The sequence below is a fragment of the Passer montanus genome, unplaced genomic scaffold (assembly GCF_014805655.1).
Source record: "Passer montanus isolate IOZ18808 unplaced genomic scaffold, ASM1480565v1 scaffold42, whole genome shotgun sequence".
Classification (NCBI taxonomy): Eukaryota; Metazoa; Chordata; class Aves; order Passeriformes; family Passeridae; genus Passer; species Passer montanus.
In genome coordinates, this window is record NW_024369041.1 from 4,023,348 (window position 1) to 4,044,417 (window position 21,070).

At 38.9% G+C, this 21,070-nt stretch overlaps 1 protein-coding gene across 1 annotated transcript in view; it reads left to right on the forward strand.

Annotated features, from left to right (window-relative positions):
* The window catches only part of BICC1 (BicC family RNA binding protein 1), a 90,170-nt gene that overhangs the window by 37,631 nt on the left and 31,469 nt on the right, over nt 1-21,070 (forward strand). Inside the window, exon 3 of the mRNA XM_039719689.1 lies at nt 7,626-7,695. Within this exon, the coding sequence (XP_039575623.1) occupies nt 7,626-7,695 (70 nt within the window). The remainder of the gene's footprint in view (nt 1-7,625; nt 7,696-21,070) is intronic.

The window sequence follows — 21,070 nt, forward strand, 5'->3', positions numbered from 1 at the left end:
TGCAACATCCTGTGTTTTCTCTTGTATCTTTGAAAAATATCTTTTATGTTGTTCTGGGACAAACCTAACTGTTGCAATATTTTTACACGTGAATATATTAATACAGTGTTGATGTATGCATTTTGTAAGTATAGGTAGTATATTCTGATACAAAATAAATTTAATTTTCTGTTTGCAGTAGGTCAGGCTGGAGGTGGATCAGTCTCGCTTTTTAATCTCTGAACGTGAAGCATATCTAGAGGTTCAAATGCAAGTGGCTTAGGGCATTTTCAGGCATTAAAAATACTAATCATTGACCTGAGACTAAGATGTCTCAAGCTAATTATTATCCATGTTCAGGACCAACTTCTGAAGGGCTTTTCGTGTGTCTTCAGCCATGACTATTCCCGAGCTGCCTATTTATAACTGTAGTTCCCCCAGGGCTGTGTTTCCATTTCTGGTGGCAGCCACTCAGCTCTCTGTCTCTTGCACTGTTATTTATCTGGTGGTGAGACCTCATGAGCTGGTGGTGATCAGATATTATCATGGGTCTTGTCTCTGTTTCAACCACAGCAGCAGCTTGGAGCTGCAGGAACTGGTTCCACACATTCCACTTTTTCTGGGTAGAAATCAGGATCTGCACTAGCATTAAAATAACCTCTTGATGTAGAGCTTGGCTCATAGCATGTGACAGGGCTAGATTAAGGCCATACCTTTCCAGAACTGGCTTCAACCGCCTGGCTGGGATGGGAATGCTGGCATCCAATTTACACTGAGCTTCCTCTCATTTAGCTTCCTGGGAAAAGGAAGTGACTGCTTGGAGTGGGCAGTGTGGATTAGAGCTGAAAGAATGTCAGTGCAAGTTAACATTTGCAGGAAATCTTGGGATTGAGACATTTGTCTCCCTTTTGGCAAAACCCCACCCAGTGGAAAGGAGACTGTTTAGGTTGGATCAGTTTCTCTAAAAAGGTAAATCAAGAATGCTTACTTAACTTTTTGCTTAGTTCAGGCAGAGCTGAGTGGTGGGAAGGCTTCATTTTTGTGGAAAATGGCACTCATCCCATCTGTAGTATAGTGATCATTCTGCTAAGGCAATGGAGTAATTCCAAGGATTTTTGGTTTTTCTTCCATTTCATCTCCAGTTTCTCTTGTGCTGCCTCTGATAACAATGGGTACTATCTTGATATTTTACCTGTAATACGAAGTCTTAGTTGATAAAGTTCATCTTTATGCCACTTTGTTGCTATACTTCACACTTTGTGCAAGATCTCTTGCATTGTAAAGCAGTAGAGAAGGAGTGGTTTGTCACCACCATCTCAATTGAGGTGCTCAGTGCTTTTCATTCTGAGAGTTAAACCCTCCCTCAGAAGAGAGGAAAGGATTTCCTTCTCAGAAATGTTTGTACTTTTACCTTGGGTTAAAAAAAAATAATATAAAGGAGACAAGTATTATAATGATACACCTCAAGAATATACCCTGGGTTTCTGGCTTCTAAGGAGGAGAATTGCTGGTTTTGGTTTCAGAGGAGAGTTGGATGCATATTGGTGATTTGAACAGTGTTCTATGGGACTTCATTTTTCAGTGATACTTTTCTTATAATTTTTTTGATGTTACTTGTGCAATTCATTAATGCTATACAGACAGAAACTTCTATAGATAATTTTTTGCATGCTTAAATATTCCCTGTTTTTGACTATGCTGTGTCATGTATTTCAAACAAAAGTGTTACCTGTGACCCTTGACTAGTATTTTCATTGAGTGTAAGATAAACATTTAAATCAAGTGAAGGACTTCGGTGTTTTTCCATAGGTAAGGGCATTTGATTGATTAATTTTTAGTCTCACTTAACTGTTCTTGCTGTATTTGTAAATTAAGTGCAAAGTTCTGTAAACATTTTTTTGCAGAAGGTTCACTTAATGTAGTTTTTGGATGCAGCAACAATACTGCAATATTTGCTTAAACAAGACCCTTGTTTTAAGAATCATCTTATTTCTTTTCAGGTGAAGTGAAGGTTAAAATAAAGATGAGGTGTATATGTGCATACATGCATTTGTTCTCATCCTTTCTAGATGAGAAAAAATCCGTTACTGGAAATGGAAACAATAAAAATTCCAAAGCCATATCCATACAGGCAACTTTCCCAATTCCATCATTAGTGATTTAGAGCTTTTATGTACAGTCTGAAAGTTTCATTTCTAAAACTGATGTATTTTACTCTGCTGCCTTTTATTGCTTTTATGCATAATCTCTTCATTAGTTTTAGTATTTAGTATAAAAGTTTTGATGGGCATTGATCAAAACTATGAATAAAATACATTGCCCATGATGTTAACCTTGACCTCTAATTTTAGCTTCAGCATCTCTTCCTCTTGCACATACTTGCCCTAATTCTCTGTGAATACTTTGTGAAGATGGTAAATTTGTTAGAGTCAGTATGGGCTGGCAATACTCCTTGACAGCAAACAGCCTGTGTGCTGCTCTGGGGAAGCCTCAAAGTCTGCACAAAAGTATTGGCCCTGAGAAGTTGTAGGGAAGTGGTGTTGGTGTTCTGCTTAGCTTGATGCGACACTGTGTAGCAGTATGCAGGTGGGAAGCAGGCAAGTTTTCCTTCTGTTCCCCTTTTATATATCAATCAGAAACACATCAATGTTTTTTGATAGTTATTTCAGCATTTAATAAGAACTTGAAATGAAAAAGCACTTTAACAGAGATGGACAAATGAGTAGGTAAAGATCAATTTCCTGCAGTATTGAAGCAAATGACTTGCAGTGGAAGCATGAACAAAAACATATGAGAGTATTGATCCTTATCCATGCTGCTTATTCCAGACAGTAATGTCTAAAATAATTTACATATTACCTTTTTCCAAGACAAGTAAAACTAGGGAAGAAGGATTAGCCAAGCAGTCACCTTTTCTGAAAATGTGTCTGGCCTTCTGACAGTTGGACTATAAAATGGGAAAATGAGGAGCCCTGTCCTTGAAGACACACAGGCACTCATGTCCTTGTGTGTGGGAATCCTGTTGTACCACTGCTCCTTTCTCTGCAGACACACAAGTTGATCCTTGTTGTGTCTGTGCATCCTTTGGTTGTGTATTTTAAACAGATTGCACTTACCACGTGTGCTGTCAGTACTGACACACTGCAGTCAGAGCAAACTTACTAAAGCATTTTCTGTATTTTATGGTTTTAATTCTAGTTCTCTGCATAGGAGATGGGGGTTTTGTCATACAGGAGCACAAACTGGAAGCTCTGGGCAGTATAATCTGGAATGTGGGGGTGCCTGGGGCTATGTGCCATTGCTGCTTCTCAGGAACAGCCCCTCCTCCTTACCTGCAGAATTAGTGCTTACATGGGAGGGTCAGGCTGTACTGTCCAACTTTGAGTAGTAGATGTGACAAACTGTGAATTCTTGATTGGAATTTTTTATGTAGATGACCTCAGGAGGAAAGAAACCACAACAGGGTTTGGGATGTGAATCCATTGCTATACTCACAATGTTGGCCAGACTTCCACATCAGCTGCGTACTTCCACCAGGCTTTGGGCTAAGTTTTGTAATCTCTTCTTTAACTCCTTATATTCCTCAAATTTCCTCACCAAACCAGTAGTCCTTGATGCTGCCCTGCTGATGTGCTCTGACAATGCAAGTGCTTTCTCAGGCCTCACCAGTTTTGGAGTTTGAATTCCCAATGGGTAACTTCACACAACCCTCTTCTGAGTCTCTTTCTTCCTTCCCATCCTCGTTCTTGCCTTACTTTCTCCTCCCCCAAACCAATAAAACAACAAACCATTAAATATAATAATTCTGGTTCCAGCTACACCCATTGCTGTGTCCTTGCTGCCAAAAGTCATGTTCAGGGATTAGTCATCCTCTCAGATTGTGCTGTATCACCTCTTATCCATTGCAAGAGATAGAACTAAGGATCACCCCATGCAGAATTTCATGTCTGCTGTGACTCTTCAGGTCTTGTCCTATGGAAATAAATTTTTCTTTAATTTTTATCTAAGTTATATTCCATGATTCAAATAAACCATAAGAATGAACTTGTTTATACAGCTGTAAATGCATGCAAACTGAGGAGACTAAGACAACTTTCCTGAAAGCTGAAGATGCAAGACGAACACTGAAAGTCTGTGAAACCAAGTATTCCAAGACTAGGCATAACATCTTCATGGTGTAAAGTGAGATTGTCTCTCAGTTACTTTCCCACATGGTATTGAAGTCCAACCTGATTTGAATTTGTTCTTTTCCTCACTTGTGTGGAAAAAGAATCTCATTTAAGTGGGGAAAAGTGGGGAAGGAATTCAGACTGGGAAACTAGAGAAACCCACTAGTAAATGCAGGTTCCTGTCTGACCCATTTTTCCTTTCACTGTGATTAATACCTGAGGCAGAAAAGGCCAAGATGCCCAAATCCCAAAGGTAGGAAGGTCAGAAATAGGTATCTTACCAACACGAACTATAAAGAATAATACTTTGATTTAATGTGCCTGCTTTAAATGAAGAAGGGTCTGTTATATATGTTCTTGTTCATCCACTGTGTGTAAAATACTTCCTTTGAATTCTGAAATACTTGTGGGCTTTGGGGGAGTTTTGTTTGGTTGGTTTTGTTGCATTCAGGACATTCCAGTTTCCATCCAAAATCAGCTAAGCAAAACATAAAGCATAAGAAAAAATAATTTCTTACTGTCTTAATGTAAAAACTCCCCAAAGTGCTTAAACTATAAACTTTTCAAGCTGGAATACAAGGAAGCCAAAAGCTTGTCTTCCAGCTGCCTTAGAGTTAGGGTTTTTTTTTTGTTTTTCTTGAAGGCCCAATGATTTGCAAATGAAGCCAATTTTTTCAGGGTCAGAGTACAGTCTGATTTGTTTTGTTGGTGTCTTCCAGTGTCTTGTCCTCTTCTGTTTTTTCTCCACTGAGAATAGCTTACATATTTTGGCTTGTAAACACTACAATTACACTTGAGGAAAGGGGAGGAAGGAAAGTTGTAGAAAGACAATTTCTTAGGTTTTCCTTTATTTTGAGAAGAAGCACGAGGTTATTTGTTGGGGATTAAACCTTGCTGACAGATATGCCTGATCCCTTTGGTCAGTTGATCCCTCAAGGCGAGGAGAGCACTGATTAGTACTCACTCTATCTCTTATTTTGTGTGGAAATAAGGGAAGCTATGCAGAGGTGGTGTTCTGCAGAGATCATGAACTCTGAGTCATCCCTAGGCTGAATTTCCTCTAAATGTTATGTAACTCAACTATTTATACAATTGGAATGCATGTATTATAGCTGGAGAGCTTGTGAGTTCTCTTTTTCATGTGAGAGCAGAACCCCTGTTCTCAGGGTATGTAGCATAATACTGTTTTCACTAATGAAGCAGTTCTATTGCAACATGCACTTGAGGTTGTCATGGAATTATTCCAGATTTTTCAGGAAAAAAAGTAAACTCTTGGCACTTAAAATTCCCTGGGTTTGAATGGTAAAGCTGAAACAAAAAGTTGATGCAACAGTGATCTATGCAGTCTTCAATACCATCTTTACTTTCAAGTTTAACTGCTCTAATAAAAACTTGATTCCAAGTTTTCCAGAGCTTTGGGACATTCTGCTGTTATAATAAATACAATACGTAAGTAGTAACTTAAATACAATGATAGTTAAGAAGAAAGGAGTGTACTTTAATTTTTTTAAGTGTTTTTAAGGAAGTCCTGATTTATTGTACCATTACAGCCTGGAGTTGAAAGCCAGCAGAGACTGAGCATTTTGATACTTCAGTAAATGTACTTCATTTAAATGCAGCCTGAATTTTTTTGGCCTCTCTAGCATAGGAGATAAACTTGTCTTTGTAGGGACCAAACTGAGTTGTCATTTTTGGTCTAATGTGGCAATTTTTAACATTACAGAGAGCTTAAGGATAGTAGATGGCCAAAACTCAGTGGCTGGCAGTCAGACTGCTTTTGTCTTGAAGATCTTGTATGCATCTTTCTCATATGTCCCCAGAATGTGCAGCTGTGAAGTTGTGGGCTTTCCTTTTATTTTAGTTTAGCATAAGAAACGAGGAGGATTTAATTTCTTCAAGACAGAAGTCTCCAACCTTTATTGCGAGGGTAAAGAACTGAAGGGATGTAACACTTGCCCTGAATGACATGCATTCTTCTTCTGTCTCCTCTCTTGTGGTTCCTTTCATGTTGGATCTTCTGTAACTCAGTCCTGCACCGTTCTTTGTTGTAGCATCTCCTTTTTCCTTTTAGCTAGTGCCTTCCAATTTTCTGTGTATTTCACTGCCTGTTGCACAATTAAAATAAAATCCTCACCCAAAGCCTTTTATCAGAGACAAGTGAATTCTTTGAAACAGCTTTTTTCACATCTGGATTGAAAAATGGTGAAAAGTATATGTATGTTGCTGGTAGAATTTCACCCTCCTGGAAATGTTTTATTTCAGCTGCAACTTATTATCCAATAGTGCTGAAACCAAAAATATAGTATAATGAAGTCTGGCTGACGCTTTCAGTTTTCCCACATGGCATGCTAATCTGGAAGTTGTTATGGTGTCCTTGGGATTTGGATGTAGAAGATAAGAATTAGGAACTGTTAGAGAAATCTGCCTTAATTCTGAATTATACTGTTATGGAAAACTTACTGGTATGGTGGCTGTTTTCTTAATGCATGACTCTTCTTCTTGGAAGTGGCTTTGCTAATTATTTTGACATTTTAATTGCTTTCATTCCATCTTAAGTATGATGAGAGGTATGAGCTCAGCCATGTTTGTTGGTGAGATCTCGGTATAAAAGAGAAGTCCTTTAGTGTCAGTAGACATGCCCAGCATTTCTAGGAGCTGGATTTCCATCCGTCTATCTGAAGTCTTTGGTGTCATGCAGTTCCTTCTCCTGTGTTACAACTAAATGGGTTGGTGAAGCTCTGTAGCTCTGTGCCAGGATGAAATTTCAGTATAATCTGCCTGTAAAAGGGCTGATGGAATTTTCACTGAGCCAAAGGCAGCAGCAGAATGAGAGCTGACACTGAGCTCAGTGACTGCATGGTTTCACAGTGGAAGAGTGTGTGCATAGTTTTTCCCTGTTGGCTGGCTGGAGATGTACAGGTAGGTTACACACTGTGTTGTAATAAATACATGCTGTCAAATGTCTGCTCTGACCTGCTAAAATGAGAAGTAAGAATTCTGGAGTCTGGAGAAGTTTATAATGAAAAGCTGCTTTTGAGTAAAGATGAGGCAAACCAATATATTTTGACTTATGGAGACTCAAAAAGACTCAATTTAAATTTGATAGGCTTTACTTAAAAACCATTTTAAGGTAACTGAAGAAATATTTGTGTTGAATTGTAAAGGTTTGAAACTCCCTCAGAGATGGATGTGGAGTCTGCTGTAGCTATTAGTGGTCATTTGAACTTCATGGAAGCTGTTGAGCATTTTGGGTTTGCTCTGTGGAATTCTTTTGAATGATCAGAACTCAGCCATGCTTATTAACAGACAAAAGTTCTCAAGAAAACCAGAGAAGCAGTTAATGGCTTGTGCTATTTAAAAGTAATAATATTTAACAGTTTAAAAAATGGTAAATATGATATTTCCAGAAAGTGAATATATGCTTTTACAGGAGAAAAATAAAAACTTACTTTTTTGAAAATGCTTTCTTTTTAATAGATTATGGAAGAAACAAATACGCAGATTGCTTGGCCATCAAAGTTGAAGATCGGAGCAAAATCGAAAAAAGGTATTTTGTGTTTTTCTTATTATGCCGTGGGATTAGTTGTTAGCATAGTAAAACCAAAGAATAAAGAATTGGATTTTTAGAGTCATACATCAATTCTGGTCACCTGAAGTATTTCCATTTCAGTTGGCTGTTTCTTAAAGAAATTTTTTGTTGAAGTTATCTTGGCTTTATATAGGTATTTGATACACCAACCCATTTTAAGGAGCTTGCAGTTCTATGAGTATTTATTTAATCATAACTGTTGTATTAAGCATGTATTTAACCTTCTGCTGTATAATTCTGTATCTAATCAGAGCAGTTCTTTTACAGCAGCCAAAGCCAGTGTTTCTGGTAACATTTCAGATGAGTGGGTGTTTTGTGGGGTTTTGTGTTTGTTTCTGTAGAGTACAAAGATGAGTGTTGGCCAAGCCCAGCAGAACAGTAAATACTCATTGTGTCCCTGACAGGGACAGCCTGCATGCTTTTTTGGGTTCTCTAAGAAAACTAAGTGGAGCTGTTTCTTAGGAATGACCAGTATTAGCTTTTAAATTATGTTGCTTTTGGAAGTCCAGCCTCTTAGTTTGAACTAAGTATACAGTCTGGATATCTTTATTTGAAATAAACTTTCTTGTTCTGTTCTTAAGGAGTCATAGCTGTGACTAATTGAAAGCAAAACTTGCTTTCTCTTCTGCATAAAAAAAAATGAGATTGGGAATACTGCATGTGTTTCTATCCAGGCTGATACATATTTAGAAACAAAGAAAGTGAACTTCAGACAATTTCTCTCTATGTTATATATAGAATGTATAGGTGGGGGTGTGGGCTAACCTTAGTAAGTGAATAAGATCTCTTGGGAAGAAAAATGATCTTTCTAGAAAGGTTCAGGATTAATAAAATTTTTATGGTGTAAAGTGAGATTGTTTCTGAGGTACTTTCCCACATGGTCTTAAAGTCCAAATTGATTTCATTTTTTCTTTTCCCCGCTTGCATGGAAAAAGAATCTTGCTTAAATGGGGAAGATTGGGGAAGGAATTAAGACTGGGAAAAATGCAGGTATTAGGTATGTAGGCATTAGTATGTGGAACTAACATTTACAGTAATGCAGGAGTGATAAGGTCTCTGTGCAAAGCTGGGGAGTTCTGTGTGCCCTCTGCTTGGGGTGCTGTGAATTGATGCACACCTAATGCTCCTCAGCAAGAGTTTGTATTTCTTCTAAGGACAGAAAAGAAGAAATAAACTGGTGCCTGTAACTTTTCCCCCCTAATTTATGTGGACTTAGTTCTGAAGATGAAAAGCATGAATGAAAGGCAAAAAAAGAGGGTTAAGAGAGATGGTTGGTTGGGTTTCTGCTTTGGTACTTGGAGTAGCAGCTTTAAAGTAAATTAATTTAACCTCTTTATTAGTGACCTCAAGTAGAAGATAATGTGGTGAATCTCTGTCAATACATGGAATTAATTTGAGTACCACAGGAAATAAAACAGCTAAGAGTTATGAGCTGATAAAACTAAAATTGAGGAAAGGGAGCACATATTCCAGCTGGGCATACTGAGTGTATCTGCAATGGGAATGATTATCCTGGAAAGTCTGTGTGCCAGAAGAAACGTTAGATAGTGAGATATTGATGGGCTGTAAACAAGACATTTTAGCAACATGTTAAACTATTAAAAAAAGTGTTTCAAATGCCTGTGGATTTCAGGGTGGCTCTAGAGTTAAGACTTGTACTCTCTGGCCAGCTCTGGTGTGCTGGGTTGTGTGTATATACACCTAAGATAGTAAATTACAGCATGTCTACAAAGAACCTCTTAACCCTGAGGTTCCCATCCCTTGTAAAATAAGGTGTAGTTTATATGTTCTGTTTACATTTAATACCAATTGTTTGCAATTCTGTAACTTTCCATTTGCAACTACAGCAGCTGTTTATATAGGGGTAAATATCCCAAGTGTTTAACATACACTTAGCTTCACTTCATGACATTTTGTGATTGAGAGGAGAGCCTGCAACAAATAACTGGCTGGCTCTCCAGGGACTTGAACTCAGAACATGCATCTGTGCCTGCCTCCTTGGCTGGAGCGGAGTGCCTGAGTCATTCATGAGGGAGCAGCAGCCATGGATGGACACTGCTTTACCCCAGCCCTACACTGGATCAGTCATCACCAAGATAGCCCAGATTTTTTGTATAGTTTTGGAATATAATCTGCCTGCGGTTTCAGCAGCTTCACATCCTGTGTGGCCTTAGGTCATTCACAGCTTTCCTCCCAATATAAGGGGAAAACAGTCATTAGGAAAACATTGCTTTTCTTTCTGTGATATTGGTCAGTGTGTTATAAGCACTCAGGGCTCAATAGTATCATTCTTCTCGCTGCTGGTGACAGTTTTAATTAGACATTACTGATACTGAATCAATAAGGAGAGACCTTGTTTTGTTTTGAATTGAAACACAAAGGTATTGAAATTTACAGCCAAGGTGTCCATAGTAGGATTCAGCAAGGATATGAAGATTAAGCTATCTACAAGATCCAGAACCTTTTTGTGATCTTTTAGAAAAAAATGTGTTATAGTGAAGCTGAAGCATCAAGAGGGAGATGATTTGTGAACCTCTGTATCATTTCTTTTCTGTTATATGGATTACAAGTTTAAAATTGATGAGTCCAAAATTCTGTATTTTAAGTAATTCATTACCTTACACTTGATAAATATTTTCTGATGGGTTATTTGAATTGCAAAAGACCAAGGTCTGAATTTAGCATAAGCAGATTTTAAAAATTTGCTAATTCATATTCATTATTTAATGTGTTTTCTAAAACACCTCATCACAAAGCTAAATTTGAAAAAAACTATTATCAACTCACAACAGTTTCATAAGGGCAAAAGAGGAATTTCCTGGTTTTAATGAACACCAGATGCTGTAGCCTTGCTCTAGTGATGAGGAGGGTTAAAGTATTTTGGAATAAATGTTTAGAAAACACACAAACATATAAATCTTCCACAGCATCTTAAAGCAAGCCATTCGTTGAGGTTGCCAAAGAGATCCCATAACATTAAGGATTTAGGGAGGGAAGTGAACAGTTTAAAGCTCTTCATGACTGATTCCATCAGTAATGAAAGAATTGGCACTGGCACAGTTTGCTCTGCTTTGCACTGGTGGTGTAGAGCTCAGGGTGTATCAAAGCCTCGTGTTCTGGAGGTCTGGGATCTTCTCTAGTCTGGTCAATTAAAGACCAAATTGAGAGACAGTGACTTTGGCTCTCAACATGCTTTTTCACTCTGTTGTAGTTACTGTTCCTTTGGAATGCTGTTAATTGTCTTTTAAAGATTTATTCAGTGGTATGATGGCATGGGTAGGTTGCCAAATCCTAAATGGTCAGATGCTGTAGTTCCACAAACATTTTCCAAGCAGGCATAAGATAATGGGATTTTCCCTCTCCCTTTCTGAAATGCTGACCTGTCTTGTTCTTGTTGTCCAGCCCTTTCTGCTGTGCTGTCATTGGTGCTCACATGGCGGACCAGGTTGCTAAAATCTAGCCATGGATAATTTTTACTTTTGCAGAGGGGGTGTCCTTGTTAATTTGCTAGGTGTCTGAGCCCTAACTATACATGCTCATATGTTTCCCTATCTGTTTGTATAAAACTGGAATGCTTAATGCCTTGGAAGCAGGTGAATGTCACGTTAACCAGCAGCAGTGCTTGTGGATGGTATTGAAGCTGTTCTTTAGGAAATGGATATATGGCAGTTCAGATTTCACCTCTATTCCTTACTCCTTTTTATTTCTAATCCTCCCTCCCCCATACCCCTGCGTCCCTTTGCATTCCAACAGCCATAAAGAGGTTGTGGGATATGTGTGTCCTCAGAATGCAGCTTGGAATGGCTTTTGGGGAGCAGCCACCGTAAGAATCCTTTCAGCTCTTGGAAACTTAGTGGCTCTAAGCAGGAAGATGATCAGAGTTGGAGCAGGGAATATTTTAGGTTGTTAAAAAAGATGGTAAGGGGAAATGCAAGATAAACTGAACTTGCAGAGCAGGTAGTACTCTGGGGTCTCTTCCACCATTCACTTTTCACTTTTAAAAAGGACTTGTCTTGCTCTTTTTTCTTCCTCTTACTCCCATATTTTCATTCCTCTTCTATTTTCTTTAGTCTCCAGCTCTTTTTTATCTGTATCATATCTTGAAATTACCAATTTCTTTTCTTTCACTTTTAAGCTGTTGTTACTTTATTTTACCTCTTCTCTTATTTGCTGTTTCTGGCATTGTGATTTTTTGTTTTGCTTTTTTCTATTTTTCCTGTCTTATCACTGATGCATTTTAAGTTGGTCAATAAAAATCTAGTCCATGTTTTATTTGTACTTTTTCCATTTGATTTTACTTTTTACCAAGTAAAAAGTAAAATCAAATGGATTTTTACTTTTTTTTTGGTCTTTTTTAATAACTTCAAAAAATTTAAACTGGTCTCTGTTATCAAAACATTTCCTACATGCTGTTTTTAATTAGCATATCTCCAACACCAGTACAGAGCATGTTAAATTCATATCCAAGGAGAATAGCAAAAAACATAGTGGTGCTGAAGGCACTGGAAGGAAGGCAGCAATATCTGGCATTGGGCACTGCTGGCATTGATTGCCTGGCAGTTTGCTTTCATTATTTTTCATTAAACTTTGCCTTTGGCAAATTATTTTGCAAGTGCAACTGTTTCCCTCTTTGCATCCTGAGCTGTGAAGGTAACATGCACAGTGAAGATAATAACTGCAGTACCAACCTTGAGGCAAATAACCAGAGGGACTTCAGCCAAACCAGTTAAACCTCACTCTGGTTTATTGGAATGTTGTTTAGGTACAAGGGAAGCATTCTCCCTGTTTCAGGGGATGTTGTGATAAAAGGTAGAGCCTCCTCTTTTGTTAAAACAAATGTCACTGCTTAGTGAACTCAAGGCCAGACTTGTGAGTTACTGCCTTAGATATCTAGAGTAAGCTAAAATGTTTGTAGTTTCAGACCTTTAAATCAACTTTCAGTTGTTTCCCAGTACTGTGATAGAAGCTGAAGTTTATATTTTCAGATGAAACAGGGAGGGAGAGAGCAAAGAACTGTGGTATCAGGCTGTGCAGCCTTAGGAAAGTGTGCAGATAAAATGCCAGGTTATTTCTTCTTTTGCCATAAGCTTTCTGATAGATCTGATTTTAGGCTTTTTAGATAATCTGCTTTTCTTTTCAAAATTACCTAATTTTCTCAATTCAGTTTGTCAATACAATCTTTTTTGAAAGGAGTGTGAACTACTTTTAAAGCTAAACCTCTAGCAGTGAAATATCCCAGGAGCGGTTAGTCTGAGTAGTTCAGAGTTGTGCCTGCCTGTTCAGCGTCCCATTGCAAGCACTTCATCATTTACACACATGTTCCATGGAGGGATTACATCACTGCTTAAAACAAAAGTGCATCATGAGTTATGCAATATTGCTCTTTGCCCTGCAGCTGAGCTGAATCCCACATTTGTACAGAGGAGAGACTGCCATGCAGAAACTCCACACTGCAAAAAACCCACCTCAGATTAATGGATGCGAGTAGGACTTTGTCAATGCTTGTGTCCAAACCCAGTATTTTATTATTAAATACCAGTGATCATGGAAGAGTCAGTAACCCTCCACAGCATCATTATCTAGAAGTCTTGTGAACTTTACACATCACTATAACCTCTTGTAGCATGTCTGGAAGTCTCTAGAGTTTCCTTCTCCCCAGGCAACACCCAGCCAACCAAAAACCACAACCCCAAAAACCTCCACCAAACCAAAACACCCCTAAGCAGAGCAAAGGGCTCAATGAGGCAGATGTTGAGAAACTTTGAGTAGAGGGAAAAGCACTTGTGTGGTATCAGTGAGGTTTGGACCCTTGCGTCAGGAGATTCTCATTGCATTGATGGTATTTTGTAGTAAATGCAAAGTTTGGTGGGATTAATAGATTTCTCTGCTTTCATTTATCACTGGGATTGCTGAAACACTGAAAGGGTTTTTGGTCTGGGCCACTAGACCTACATTACGTACCTAATCTTTTTCTAAATACTAGGTGTCTTGGTGTTCTTCAGATGCTGGCATGTCTGCAAAGTGCAGTTATATAACCTGAAATTTCCCCAAGAAATTAGCCAAGTCCTAGTTCAGTCAAATAAACATAAAAACAACTAGAAAATGCCTAAGAGTTTGCTTCTTTGTCTTATGTAACTCCTAAGCAGATAATGCTGTGCTCTGTGTGGTTATGTGCTTATCTTCACTGAAGGAATGGTGAAAAATTGGAAAATTGCAACAGGGAAGTGGTGGAGTTGCCATCCTTGGACGTGTTAAAAAAAAAAACCCCACCAAGCAGTCATGGCACTCGCTGCCATGGCTTAATTGACAAGGTGGTGTTCAGTCAAAGGCTGGACTTCATGATCTTCTAGATCTTTCCAACCTTAAATCCTGTGATCAAAAAAAACCCCCCACTCGCTGCCATGGCTTAATTGACAAGGTGGTGTTCAGTCAAAGGCTGGACTTCATGATCTTCTAGATCTTTCCAACCTTAAATCCTGTGATTCCATATAAAATAGTGACTGTTAGGATCACCTTGTTTTTTAGGTCTTTGGTGCTTTCCTTTTCTTTAGTGCTTTACCTACTTGTTACTCCTCCTTTATACAGTTGCAGCCATAACAGAGGGTTTTAGTGGTTTCCTTAAATGACTTCCTTCTTCTGGGCCAAAGAGACATCAGTTATTTTTTTTCCTTTTCCACACTTTATATACATTATGCCTGATTTTAATTTTAATAAAAAGTGATTTGGAACTAGCTGTATTGTAGAAAAACCACAGAAATTAGAGATTGTGGATTTCAGAGATGGCTTAAGTTGCATGAAAATATTTTCTTACAGAAGCTACTTTTCTTAGTCACAGTTGATTTTTTTTCTTAATTCTTTCAATATAGAAGTGAATCCTGCTACTTTTTTAAAGACTATGCCCAAGTGAAATGTGGGGTAAAAGTACTCATGTTAATAGGATTAAAAGTCCTCCTATAATTTCATTCAGTTCTAAAATTGCAATATTTTCATTTGTAGCCATATATAACCTTTAAAAGTGCATTAAAGTGTTGTGAATAATAGGAAACAGAACTTCATGTGCTGGAATTGCTTGTGTGCCTGCCACTGCTTACCTGTGTTGCTGATTATTAATCTTAAAGGAAAACACTCTTTAATTTTTTAATATTTTTTAAACACTCTTTAAATTACTGTAGAAGAAATTGATGTTTTGTGATTCTCTGAATGCGACAAGGCACTGAGTTTTATTTTGCACCTGTGTCTTACATGCTGAATCAGCCCCACCTGGGAAAGTCTCACAAGCATCCCAGGACTACCAAGTGCTTCAGACCTGTTAATAAACCAAGAACTCTAACAGTGGTTTTTCATAAGCTGGGTCAACTCCTGCTCTTGACCTACTTTCATATCTTTGTGTGCTGTTTCTAGTTACAATAAGACCCCAAAACCAAACCTGATCAAGTGAATGTGGGATATAATCAACTAATTTTCCTGCCTTAAATTCAGTGCTATGAATAGCCACTTAATTGGTTTAGAGCCTGAAGCTCCAATTGAAAAAAAAAAGGGGTAGGGGAATTAATCAAGTCCTTGGAGACCTGCACTGATATATGGAGTTTTTGTGACAAACTTGAGCTTCTCACCCACTAAGATACTTTTGAACACTGTGCCAACTGAAAGGCTGTACCCTAACTCTTGCTAGGAACTAAGCATGTATGGAGTGATGACTCTTCCTGTTCCTGGTCTTTAGCTAAGGATGAAGGGATGTAGAGTGAGGGAGAGAAGAGAGCATCTAAACCTCTGAAGTGCCTGGATGCTTAAGCAAACAGAGGTAACTTTTGTATTGGTCTCTTATCAAGGTTTAATTTGTGTAGTCTCAGCACTGATTTCAGTGTGCACATCGATAGAAGTGTTGGCTCAACTTGCCCAAGTTCCTACAGCTTACAGAGAAAGTAATGCACTTGATCCCAGCTGGAGCTCTGCCAGCCACTTGAACCTGCTGCTGCTCTGGTGCCTGCCTTTGCTCGTGTGGATCCCACCCTTCAAAGCAAGGAAATAGTCCTTGGCTATTTCCCGTCCCTACCTGATGCAGTGAGGTGAGGGGGTGGTGGTTTGATGGCTGCTGTGAGCCCCTGTTCCCTCAGGAGAGGAGCTTTTCACCTGGGTTACACAGCAGGCAACAGAAAGGATGGGCTTTGGAATTCACTTCATGAGTCTTTCCCAGCTGCAAATGGAAAGGGGATCCCAGTGCCTTAGTTTGAGACATCTTCATGTAGTAGCAGTAGGCACAGTGGGTTTTGATCACCAGACCCCAGGACAGCCTTATTCCACACGTTGTGAATATTGATAAAGGTGCACTCACTTGTACCTTCTCCAAGCACTTGCCAAGGCAAGACTGGTAACTACTTCTGCTAGAAACAAAATCAGGGGAGGCATGATTGGCAAACAGCACAATTGTGGTCTTCCCTCTCTCTCCTGCCCTGCTGCATGCTTCCAGCCTGTCCCCTGCCTCCATAGCTCCCTGCTAGGCAGCTCAGCCCTGCAGCCTGGCATGCCTGGTGCCAGTCCCACTGACGCAGGGGGCATTCAGGGCCGCTGGGCTATGGGGGCCAGCGCTCTTTTGTCAGCAGAATTTTTCCTGAAGCTGCTTAGTTTTGGTTCCCAAGGTGTAAAGTTTTGGGTCTGACTTTATACCAGCTCAGTAAAGGTTTTCTCAAAAATCTTGGCATTTAAATGCCTTTTTCTTGTTGGTGCCCATGACAACAGAACCATTGGTTTGGGTATTCTGTGTCAGCTCTCTCTCTGTGCAGCAAAATTCCTTTGCAGCTCTTATTTGACCTCACTGAGAATAGAAAAAAAGATTCACCCTGTTATGCAATTGTCCAGCTAAGGACTGTGTATATAAGTAGATTTCTTAAAAAAAAATAAATCTGCTCATATCTTCAAAGTAGATATGATTCTGCAATGGAATTGAAAGTTGCTCATGCCAGGAGATAAAGGGTGCTCTGCAATGTTTCTTGAGAATGCTGGAAGTGTTTGGGGAGTGGGGAGTAAGATGGTTTCTTATCTGTGCAGTTGCTTCATAAAATAAAATTTCAGTCAAATCTGGTAAAGGGTCTGGGAAATCACAAGTTTTTTCTGTTCCTTGGAGTGGCATTAAACTTTTTTTTTTTACTTTGTTGCAGCAAAACTAATGGTATTTGTATTACTCTAGTACTTTTTCCCTTTGAGAAGGGATTATTTATCCTCTTGAGTACTTTCCATGAGAGAAGATGAACTCTTGGTGTTAAGTGTCCATAGTACATTTTTGTTCTTTTGTCACCATGTACTTTTTCTTGGGTTTGGTTGGAGAAGTGTTGAAAAAGAGCAAGTGTCATGTTTCATTTTTTTCAAGTCTGGCACACTTCTGCTTCCATGTGTTTCAATCCTAATGGTTGAGAAGGCATAAAGGGATGCTGAGAAGTTCTTGCTATCAAAACAATGCATTAATGAATGAAAATATCTGACACTAATATGAGTAACTGAGTTTGCTAATTTCAACACACTTATTCATTAAGCACAATCAGGCATTGTTCAGTGAGTGGCAATGATATGTCAGGTTAGTAAACAGGGTTTGAATTCTTGTTTTGATTTGGAACAAAAAATGCCTTGAGTGGAGGAGGCCAGAACCCTCCAGCTCTCAAAGGCACAGAGAAACCAAGATGCATGACAGAAATCTACTTAAGAGTCTTTCACAGTTTGAAGGGGAAAAGATCATATGTCCTTGAATATTACTTGTGAGAACACTACATTTTTATACTTTGAAGCAATTATATCTAATGTGTGATATTCTGTAGCTGACCAAAAAGATTATAATCCAGTTTCTTGATACAGTGTTTCTGTGACTTCCCCAAAGAGGCTTTCCTGGGGACGGCAGCACTTGCAGGTAGGGCTGGCTGCTGCATTCCCTCTCCAGCCCTGATCAAGTCCTATAAACCTTCTGAAATTACAGGCTACATTAATATCATCCTCTCCCTGCAAATTTGATGTATTGCTAGGAAAATTCTGATGGTTTTGTGTGCTTTGATTTCAAGCATTCTTTATACTGTGCATTCTAAATATAGACAGAGTCCGTGCCAGAGGCAAAGTGCAAACTTACAAAACCATCATTGATAGAAATTCTAGTCTCTTTAATGACTTCCTCTGGCAACTGTAATTTGAATCATATGATTTTTCTGAAGTAGCAGTAGGAGGGAATATCTGAAAAATAGCTGTAACACAGTTTTCAGAATTTTAGACTTTTCATCTTTACGAACTTAACCTTGCATAAAACTGTGCTGGTCATTTAATTCCGTGATTACTTGGCAAGATTATTTTGCCTGTAAAGGAAGTCAGATCTAAAGAGAACAAAATTCCAGGCATAGTGTCTTGGTGATTTTTTTGGTCCAGATTTTAAATGTTTTTTAAAAGTGTGTTTTTATGGTAAATGCTTGTTAAGCACCCTGGCAGTTTTGGTTTTGGAATTGAGTTTGTTTATCTGGGGAGACCAAAACCATCTGGCAATACTTGCCAGCCATGGCCAGTCTCAGAGGGCTGTTGGCAACATCTTCTCCCTGTATTAACTCCTGTGAAAGGGAAAGGCAAATAAGCTCTGTTAATGGGAGCAAAGCTGTGGGAAAGGACAAAGTTGGGAATGAAGTGGAATGAAGAGAGACACGGAGAGGAAATGAAAGGCTGATGAGGAGACTGAAGCCAATTGGAAAGAGGTAGGTGGGATGGCAGGGAATGTGAGGTTGGAGTGGGAGTCTTAAAGAAATGAAGATTTTGAAAGAATAGAATGATAAAGAGTTAGTGCCAAAGATGGTGTAAATGGGGAAACAGATGGGAGGTGCGAAGGAGAAAGGTGGTGAGAATGCATATTCCAAAAGGTGAGGGAAGGATTACAGCCTTCTGTTCATAGGTGTCTGGCATGGATTTCCAGTGCATATCCTTGCCTTGGAAATGAGATCAGACACAATTGAGGTTCTTACTTAACGAATATCCTAGGGAAAAGCTGCTAAATGCTGCTGTATTGATGTGTACTTTAATTACTGTCCTAAACCAGTGATTCAGTGTCTAACATGTCACTATTCCCATTTGATGTCTTTGTGCAGCTTCCATAAAGTTGCAGTTTTGATGGCTGCAATTTAAATTTGTTAAACATTTACCAGATGTCTGGTCTTGCATCAAAACATATGGATGACTTAAAATACCAGGAACGCAAAATATGAATTTCTAGTCCATGGGAGCTGAGGATATTGGCAATTTCTACTAAAAAAAAATCACAAAACAGAGTTAGAATGTGTGCAAGTAAACCAAGATGGCAATAAAAAGGATTAATTTTGAGTGCAGCTTTCATCCAGCTGATTGGATTTGTGTCCAGTGCAATGTCATATAATGTAAACTTGGTGTTGCAGTGCTGGAGGAGAGTAGTAGCCAAGAAAGTAAGCTGTGAAAATACTGGGCGTCAGGAAAGTGCAAGCTTTTTTTGTGGAATTGGCTTAAAATCCTCTAATGCCAAACAGCTCCCACTGAGATTTCCAGCAGTAAATTTGTAGCTGTATGTGTGCAAATTGCAGTGTGTAGCTCCCCTCTGCTGGTCCTGCTGCCCTGAGTGCAGTAAAGCTCATGCTCAGCTCTCCTGCCTCTGCCTTGTGGAGCCTTACAAAGGGGAATTGACTTTGCTCACAGACACACGTCTGGTCACATCAAAGAAACCTGGATATTCAGATTGAACGTGTGGTTCTGTGAGGGGAAGGAATACTGGAAGTGGATGTTTGGGTGCAGAATTTTTTTATTCCCGTGGATTTGCTTACTGAAAGATGCTGCAAGAAGGAGTGCCTGTAGGAATGCCATGACAGTGTACAGAAGTGCATTTGGGAGGGGGGCAGATTTTGGATTCCATAAGTAAAGATGGAGGTTCCAGAGTGATGGAGTTGGGGGAAAAAAATTAACCAAAAGAAACCACCAATAAAGAAGTTCATTTATAGCATGAATTACTGGTGGGATGCCAGAAAAAGATAAGGAAGCTACTACAACATGGGTTATGCTTTTAATCAGCTGACTCATTATATTGGAAATTGCTTCTTAGCAGTGTAAGCAGCATATCAGCCCAAAAGAAGAAATTATCAAGAAGTGAGAGACTCTTGCCCATTAACTTTGTTCTTTTTTTCCTAGTATACATTAACAGACACAGATATTTTTTGCGTATTTTCCACTCCATCTTCTGTTATTTTTACAACTAGAACTTTAGCCTCCTTCACTGCCACTATCAGCAGCTGCTGAAAATGAACATCTGCCAACTTAGACCTGAGTGCCTAAACTGCAATTTCTAAACCTGTGTCTGCAAGTGGTGCCCTTTGCTGTTCTGCTGTCATCTGCTGGCAGGGAAAAGATGTGAGCAAGAGCTGTGGGGAGAGGTGGTGCTCTCTACTTCCTGATAATAATATGAATTTTTGCCTTGCTGTCTTCTTTCAGTTGCCAGTGCCTTAATCACCCTAATGACACAGCTTTTTTTTCTTTTTTTTCTTTTTCTTTTTAATTTATTTTTATTTTTGCATGGGCAGGCTAAAGGTTATCCAGAGAGTGAGGGATGCGAGGCCATAGCTGCTACCTATATTGACATGAACCTATGCCCAGCATTGCCATTCAGGAGTTAGATTGGCATGGTGGAGTATGGGGAGTGCTGGGTCCTATTTTGTGTTTTTTCTCAAGCAATTCTCTGGTTTTTAAGTCTAATATTTGCTGGTAATTTTTGAAGCAACTCTCATGCCTGATAGAATACACAAGTATTTACAAAACTCCTTTGTTTTAATGATGGTTGAAATTTACCCAAGCAAAATCAGTTGCAGGCAACTTTATGAATATAACATAAATGTATTATTGATAAAATAATGAATTTTCAGGGGTTTTTGCTATACTTGTGAGCTGGAATTTGATTTTGCTACAGTTAATGAAAGATTTGTATTCTCCCAAAGTATTTAGACAGCTAAACTGTGGGGACAATTTTCAGCTGACTTATGTTGTTTGTCCACAGCTGTCATTACATTTTCCTGATGCAAATTGGTGGGACATAAAATATTTCTAGGAGATGGCTGGAAAAGGACTGTAATAGGTTTTTTTCTTTAGAGAAACAGTTACTGGAAAACTAACATAGGGATTTTAATTTTTTTTTTTCTTCCAGCTGTGGATGTAGAACTTGAAACAATGCTGATTTTCTTTGATTTTTCTCAGCATTTCAAATGGAACAGCACTGCCACCATTTTTCTGAGCAGCCATACTCTCTGTCTGGAGGCCCAAACTTCCTATACCTCACTTTATTCCAGTCTATTTTTTTTATAGTTTG